The sequence below is a fragment of the Polypterus senegalus genome, chromosome 6 (assembly GCF_016835505.1).
Source record: "Polypterus senegalus isolate Bchr_013 chromosome 6, ASM1683550v1, whole genome shotgun sequence".
Lineage (NCBI taxonomy): Eukaryota > Metazoa > Chordata > Cladistia > Polypteriformes > Polypteridae > Polypterus > Polypterus senegalus.
The window spans coordinates 117515606-117524515 of NC_053159.1; the positions used below are offsets into that span (position 1 = coordinate 117515606).

Here is an 8910-nt window from a genome sequence, read left to right on the forward strand (position 1 = left end):
AATTGTAAGAAAATATTTAATGTTTCTTTTTACAGATCAATTTTATATTCTTTGTGAACATAATAAAAATACTTATTGGCAAATTAAAGACAATGGATACTTCACAAAGAAAGGATTTTAGCCAATACAAGTAAGTTTGTATTTATTTTGTTTTCATTTTTCACATTTATTTTGAATATTAAAATATTAATTAAAAATCTTGTTGCAAAATAATTTTCTGTTTTACACAAAAATTTAAATTATGGGAAAAATAATTAGTTAAATAATAGGTAGAACATAAAAATTTGTAACATAACATACCATCCCAATTTGATATTATGAAACCAGGTAAACGTGTGGATATTTATCTATTACTTTTGCTTAGGAGACTGGCAAAGTCAACCCTTTTGTTAATACCTCTCTTTGGCATGCATTACACCGTACTGGCATTCATCCCTGGAAATGTGAGCAGTCAGGTTTTTTATGCCCGGTTGTTCTTTGAACTTGGGATTGGATCATTTCAGGTAGAATCTTTTTTTTTTCTGAAGCTTCTCTTTTATTGTTACAGTGCATTTGGCAAGCGCCTTATACAGATTGTATGTGTGTCATCTCTATTTATACAGTATACATGAAATAGGAATAACACACAATTACAAAAATCACCTTTTTCTAATGCAAATCTTATGAAAGGTTCTGCTACATTTTCCAATTTCTTTAACTTTGCATAATATGCTGGTACGATATGCTTAAAAACTTTTTATTTTAATTTTCTGAGCACAGAAATCACTTGATTATAGAAATTATTGATATTATTCTTATTTCATTCTAAAAGGACTTCCTATTTTCTTTTTTCTTCATTTCATACAGGGCTTTGTGGTTGCAGTTCTGTATTGCTTTTTAAATGGAGAGGTAAGTCCCTATTTTAAACTATATAGAATTAAGAAAATGAATATGCGGAAAATACATGTATAATATTTCATTAAATTATCCATCATTTTGCTTTATTTTTCTTTGGTGCAAAAGAAAATTGTTTTTTTTTTTTCTTTATTATTGCTTACTGATTACTGCTACAGTGTGCTGTTGAATTTTTAAGACAAAAACATATGTTTAATACAGTATATTCTAATTAGATGTGAGTGTCCATGCATTTAATGTACTTTGCTGTAATATCCTGCAATCTTGTTGTATTAAATTATGGAGGAAGAATATAAGAAATGTTTTGATGATTACAGGCCACTGGACCCAAAATATCTCAGATAACCCTCTAAGATCTGAAATCCCCCAAGGTGCCACTCTTAACTACAGTGCTTGGCATTTTCTTCTACATATCCACAGTAGTCAACCTTTGACTAACTGCTAGCATGGGTTGACTGTCTATTCTGATGGCATATTATGAGTATTTCATGTGAATTACCCAGAACTGAGCAAATGCATATTACATACAGTACATAACCTACCATATAGATACATAACATTCTCAAACTTGCTTAATCCAATTCAGGAATGTGAGGGGCCAGAGCCTATCATGGCAGCACTGTGTCATGGACAGGAAACAGCCCTGGATGGAACTCAAGTCTATCATAGGGCCCACTCCCTCACCAATATCCACAGAAGCCAATCTGAAGTCACTTCTTAACCTAACCTGCATATACAGTATTTGGTGGTGTGCAAGAAAAATTGGAATACCTAGAGGAATCTTCCTGTCTTGCTATATGGTTGCGAGACATGGATGCTATCCAGTGACCTGAGACGAAGACTGGACTCCTTTGGTACTCTGTCTCTTCGGAGAATCCTTGGGTACCGTTGCTTTGACTTTGTGTCGATTGAGCGGTTGCTAATGGAGTCCCGAATGAGGTACATTACCTGCACTGCGAGGGAACGTTAGTTACGGCACTATGGCCATGTGGCGCGAATCCCAGAGTGTAATCCAGCTCACAGGATCTTCATTGTTGAGGACCCCAGAGGCTTGACCAGGCCAAGGGGTCGCCCACATAACATGTGGTATCAGCAGATAGAGGGTCATTTCCGGAGGGTGGGACTGGACCACGTGTCTTCCTAGGGGGTTGCCAACCAGGATACTGAGCTGGTTCGTCATGTGGTGGGTGCTGTACCAGTGCATGCTCCCCAACCTGACCTGACCTAGAGGAAACCCTATGATGTGATAAATGTAGAAACTCCACACTATATTTCACTAGCCATGGGATGCAAAACAAGAATACTTTGAGTCATACTGCCAACTGCACCACTATGCCATTCTACATTGTGTACAATGAAGTGTAATTTTTAAGTTATCTCAAGACAAATTCATTGCCATATTCTAATTTTATAAATAAGACTTTTGCATTACTATACAGTTGAATTCACAATCTCTGCATCTATGTTCATATTTATTTAAGTGACCCCCCCATTGTGGCCATTCATATATTAAATTATATATATACAGAGTATATACTAGGCTGACCCGCCTTTTAAGGTGACCGACTTTTAAGTTGACCACTTCTTAAGGCAATTCAATATGTAGATCAATTTGATATTTTATACAAACTCATTAATTTGGTTATATTGCATTTGAGCGGTATTACTTTAATACTCGTAGTTTCTGTTATTTTTGTGATGAAATTTAAACTTTTTCTATATTGAGGTCGCCCTTTTGAACCCCCCTGATATTTACTACACGGTGAGGCATTTGTACTCCATCAACATTAATTATTTCCAGAGTCATAATTTTGTCTATTTTTCCAGCGCATCACGCACAAAAGCAAGGGAACGATGGGAGCACCAGAACTCTGCTTCGTACCGCAATCTGCAAGCAGTAAGTCTGTGATAAGCGGAATACCGCTACGCTTTCCACTCACGGGATGGAAAAACAATCCCAACCGCTTTTATATAGAAGGATACTCTGCTGCCATATAATTAATCATCAACTTGTTTCTTGTAAGAAACAAATAAAAATCATTGAAATTGTGTGACCACTGGGGGGTACTGGATAAACCATGAGTCCAAATTTTAGAATAACTTGCTAACTCCAGATATATTGTAGTAGCTGAGTCTACTGACCACACTAGAAGGCTGAAAGAGTGGGTTTTAGTGCATATTTGTCATTCCATATTATTGAAGTCAAAGAAAAACATGATGGCTGTAATGAGATACCAGATTTTCTAATTTCCTGGCATCATTTGCAGCTAACTGTAAAAATACAATGGACTGGTGTTGATTCAAGTCGTGTGTCCAGTGTTACCTGGATTAGCTTTGGTCCCCCACGATTTTCGTTCAGAATAGTAAGATTTAAGAGTAATGAACACATGCAAATTAAACAAAAAATGTATAACCAAAACTAGAGCTTTTCCCCATCCAATATTTCAAATTGATCTGTTTGTTTGTGTAATTAAAGTGTTACAAATAGACAAGCAAAATGTCATAATAACTTAAATCTGTTTTGTGCAGAAAACATGCTAATACTCATGAATTGGAATAAGCACATCTCAAATATTTTTTTAAAAAACAGGTGGCATCTTTAAAATAACTAAAATGGCCCATTAAAATTATAATGGTCAAAATTAAATTTCAAAATAGAAATTTAAAAAAATATTTTTTTTTAACTGTCTTCAATGTAGGCTACCGTTCTGTTTCAGTTAAGCTATGCTGCTGACACAAATTGCTGTCAGTGGACGTTCAGAACTCAAACGCTGGTCCTGCCTTCCACACAGACAGCAAAGATACAACACAAGAAACACATATTTGGATTAATGAGACCAATGGGGCTTTTGACAATAATGGTGTCTTTTCTGTAGCATGCACGCTCTATGTGTGCTTTGTTACAAGTTCAGCAGTCACCAAAGCGATGGAGGCAGTGGCCTTATCAAAATATGGTACTTTTTTATCATTTTTTTTGTATAATGCAAAAACTGAAAAGTAAACACTATCATACTATTTGAATATTGACCCTGAACTTCAACAGCCTGCCTTTTACCAAGATGAGATATTCTAAAGCCTCACTGACAATGGTCACAGTTGAGGTTCCCAAAATATCACACTTTGTACTACATCCCACTGCTTTCACGCTGGCCAGCAGTCCCTTCACATGACAATTGTGAAATGCAGTGGCATAGCTAGGGGCAGGTGGAGGGGCGGTCCACCCCGGGTGACTCATTTTTGGGGGTGGCATTATTGGCAAAAAGGCTCAGTACAATTCGTGTGTAAGCAGCAGGGTTTGGAAAAATATCACTCATGTATGAAAAAAAGTAAAAGCCACAAATGGCTCAAAAATAATTTTCAGACTGTCCTTCTGTGACGGCATCAGACACAGCAGTTGTATTGTATGAGGCAATAACAAAAATAAACATAAGCATTACACCGGTAATAATTTCTAGGAAGATAAACAACTAATTTATAATTTATAATTTCATTATCAATCCAAATGCATTCTTGTTCTGCACAGAAAACATCCCCACCTATCACTTGTACACTACACTGGTTCTGTTTTCGCAGCGCAGCTTATCAGTGTGTCTATACTATATTCTTCTCTAGTTGATGCTTATAAATAACTATCTGTGAAAATGTATTGCTGTTTCTCTATATATGAATAAATCTATGCAAAAATAATCTTAATTTTTCTCTATATATCATTTTAGTTTTTTATTTAAATAGGTTAACATATTCAAATATGTTGGAGGGCAGCAAATTGAAGCACCGCCCGGCCCGAGCAGCATGAACTCTAGCTACGTCACTGGTGAAATGTCAGTAAAAGTTCCTGATGTATCCAAGCACGCTAGGAAAGGGGGCTTGTTATTTTGGATAGAGATATAACCATAGGTTTCATACTTGTGAAAATGAACATTTCTGCAAAGGTTAGCAGCTGTTCATTTGCTATAGAATTCAATCCAAAACTCTCAACCTATACATTTTTGTCAGAATTTTACATCACATATGTTCTGATATTACAAGGCTCACAAAACTCAAAAAAGGCATAATTTCAAAAACTAGGCCTTAAAAATCAAAAATCATAAAGTAGACCTGACTCTGAACTTCCTAAGCAATCTTGTGGCCTGCATGCACAAAAAAAACGTCAGTCTTACAAACTGTAAAATGTGGAGGGGAACCATAAAACAACCCACATAACAAAACAGCCCCTGTTGCCATAATAATAATACAATTTATTCATAATTTATTCAAAAATCTTAACAGTAAGAGAATTCCAAAATGTAAAGGAGAAAATACAAATTTTTTCCTTCAACAGGCAACCCCAAAAATTAACAAATCTAAACCTGTAAACTAAAAAATCAATTCCAAAAACAGGCATAGGTCCTTAACCAAAGGATCAAAATAACTTACAAAATCCTTAATCAGAAATGCAACATCCAAGAATGAGAACCAAACAAAACAGCAAGAACTAATTCTTCAACAATAATACTGAGGCATCATGGGCCTTTATATAGGCCACAACTGAAAATAAAATAAAAGCATATTCAGTAACATGAAACATAAAATACATAAAAAGCAGAAAAATACAGAGAAAAAAAATTAAAGTCAGAGGCAAAGCTCTGCATGGCATAATGTACCTCAGGTGCCCGTGCTCAAGACTTGGTAAAATAAACATGTGCTGTGTAAATAGTATGATGTGTGTTTGCAGTTCAGCTGTTATTTGAGAAGCTGTCATAGTCTCTTCTAGTCAGTGTGCAGATGGGATTTTTTTAGGTGGAAAAGTAATTTGTGCTCATGGTCAGGTAGTTGCTACCCAAATTGCTGACTTTAATTGGCTAGAATAAAGTTTACAGTTATAAGACAAATAAAATAAATTTCACCAATGGACTTATTAAACACAACAGATTTACCTTGGTTTGTATGATGTTTATCATGAGGTAAATCTTATTTTGGGTGAAATGATTACTTTGAAATGTTCTGTATGGGTGTGTGAATCCTTATGTATTTGATAGCTCAGTACAGTACTTCTACAATAAAGCTGGACCTCCTTTTGCACCCTCTATACCAATTGTATTATCGAATTTAGGTACTGTAATGTAATCATTTTCTCCTTAAATTAACAGAGCAGAACAGTTCAACGCATGAATGGTCCAATTCAATTAAAAAAAAAGTTTTATTTTTTAGGTACAAAGTGAAATAAGGAGAAAATGGGGACGATGGAGACTGAAGAAACATTTTTATTCAGACTCAAGGAATAATCGCAGCTCTATCAGTAATGGAGGTAGTGGTGTCACACAGGTCTCTCTGTCAACACGGGTACGCAGGAAAAGTAGTCTGGAAAGCTCAAGCTTGGTGTGAACAGTGGACAAATAATCTTAAAGAAAGAAAAGGATTCTGGTGGTAGAGAAGCTTAGCATGCAAAGTGTTTGGATGCCAAAGTGTGACTGCAGATTACAAAACAAATGATGGTTGATTTTATTCGATCAACTTATTTTATTATGGCATTCATTAACTTGCAATATGCTGAGCTAAGATCAAGACGTTCTGCACTCTGTAAATGTGGCACTAAAATAAAAAGTCTGTGAAGGAAAGAACTGGCACAATAGGCAGGAAAAGAAGATTTCAGAAAAGGCTCAAGACTTTAAATAAATGTTGTCCATGTTAAGGCTGTCTTTATATGGAGACCCTGCAATCCAAGATGGACTTGGTAACTGAAGTGGATGGATAGGAGGAAAAGGAAGCCACTGATCCCCCTAAGGAGTTAGCACTGCTTACAGCCCCAATTAAAATGGTGTCATTGATTTCATATTGTGGCGAACATAAACAGAACTTTCTTGTACGCTGCATTGAAAGTGTGATTAAATGATGTTCTAGCAAATAAAAAAAGCTGTTTTTTTCTTCAAAAATGGATTTGCAAACCTTAAGATGAGTCACTGACACACTGTAATTACTTTGTTCTCAGAATATAACAGGTAGAAATTATGCTGTTTTGAAAAAAAAAAAGTGCAAGCAGTGGTATAAAAGTTATTCTTTTCATGTTTTTTAATGAGTTTTTCTGACTGGACCACATAAGGATATGGAGAATATTCAAAATGAGCAGGCTTTGCTATTTTGTTTCTTGTAGTGACTGCAGGAATGGCTGCATTGTTCTATTGTTAATATACGGGTCTGGTTTTACCATTTATCTGCTTGCAGCTTTTGGAATGTATTTGTGTAAGCCATTCATGTGGTAATTATTTGTGATACACAACCAACAATGTACAAATCTTAGCACATACCAAAGCATACCAAACAGAGTACTATATCTGTGTTTTATACCTGTCTCTAACTTCTTTTCTATTTGTTACCTATTTTTTCTTTTTACAGTACTATACAACTGCATTCAACAAGAGGAGCTTAACCAGTATGTACGGTTGTGTAACTATAGCTAAAGGCCACAACAGTAACACATTTTTTAACGGTTACCAAGGGAGTAAATCAGTTGCTCAGCTTTAGACGTTAAAAGGAATAACCAGACGGTTTTGTCACTAACAGTTCTTAGAATCTGATACCAGCATCTATAGATGCATTTTAGGAAGTAGACATAGTTCAGAGCAGAAATACATGATGGAAACAAAGGAAGAAAGTTCATGGTCTCATGCATTTATACGAGTTTCATCTTTGCTGGCTGGATGTCACAAAGACAACTGAAATCCATCTTGTTTTTGCCCATTTACTTAATTACTAGCTGTGTTACAGATTGCTAAAACAGCTTGAAATCTAAGTAATTAATGTAAATCTCTGTGTTAATGTTTGCAGAGCACCATCTATTGGAATGTATGTTTTAATGCTGGCAGTAATACAATGCATTGCATTTGTCATTCCACCAGATGGTGCATCGGTAAATGCATTACTATAAATGTTTGTGATGCGCCATCTGTTGGAATGATAAATGCAATGCTTATGTTTCTTTTATATACAATTTGGTATGGGATTCGTAAAAGCAGCGTTAATGTTTGTGATGCACAATCTGTTGGAATGACAAATGCAATGCATTTTATTGGTACAAATGTTTGTGATGCTCCATCTTTTGATTCGGCAGAGACATAGAAACTGGACAGACACACGGACACTTATCCTAGCTGTCTCTCTCTCATTTATTTCAAATATTTAATTTAATACAGAAATTTCATGATGCATACTGTATACACAATGGTAAACAGATCCCATTTAGAACTGGTGGTCCTTTGTCATTTGCATCTTATTATTATATAATAGCTTATTAAGAAAAGTTATGAAACCATTAAATCATAAATTCAAGTATTTAAATCAATCAGCAATTAAGGGTTCTTGAGTGTAACAAGTAAGTTTACTAAAAGTATACAAAAAAACAAACTGCTTTAGTAGCAAATGAATGGGTTCTAATGAAGAAATCGGTTGAGGCAAAAACCTGCAGCTTCCAGGACTGTGTTGGAGTACCCCAGATTTAGGGTATCATCATCCGTGTAGTTAGTCTTGATAGAATTATAACATACACATAACATTCTCTAAGAGGCCTAATTCAAACCTGAGTCGGTCAGAGGCCTGCTCCAGTCCTAACATTATCAAGTGCAAGGCTTTCTACTTAATCCAATTCAGAGTTGTATGGTGCCGGGCTGTATACTTGGGCACACGGCAGGAAACAGTCCTAGATAGGAAGCCAGTAGATCTCAGAACCCACTGACAAAGGGCCAATTTAGAATTGGAAATCAGCCCAACAAGCATGCATTTGCAGATATGTGGGGGAAAAACAGAGTACCCGAAGGAAAATCCCAATGGAACTAGAAAGAAGCTCCCATAGAATACTCAGGTATGAAGTTTAAACCCAGGATGCTTGGTTAGTGAAGCAGCAGCACTACCAACTGAAGTACCATGTGCCATCCTGGGCACAAAAGAAATTGTTGCTTGATATACTAATTACGATGAAGCATTGTGGCCAAGAATTTAACCAAGCATTTCTTTTGTATTATGGCTAAAAAAGTAAAAATTGTA

General features: G+C 35.7%; 1 protein-coding gene across 1 annotated transcript in view; it reads left to right on the forward strand.

Annotated features, from left to right (window-relative positions):
- The window catches only part of LOC120531470 (secretin receptor-like), a 74562-nt gene extending 67800 nt beyond the window's left edge, over nucleotides 1-6762 (forward strand). The window contains exons 10-13 of the mRNA XM_039756906.1: nucleotides 36-130; nucleotides 365-503; nucleotides 847-888; nucleotides 6085-6762. Of these exons, the coding sequence (XP_039612840.1) occupies nucleotides 36-130; nucleotides 365-503; nucleotides 847-888; nucleotides 6085-6258 (450 nt within the window). The 3' untranslated portion in view covers nucleotides 6259-6762. The remainder of the gene's footprint in view (nucleotides 1-35; nucleotides 131-364; nucleotides 504-846; nucleotides 889-6084) is intronic.
- Nucleotides 6763-8910: the final 2148 nt, after the last annotated feature.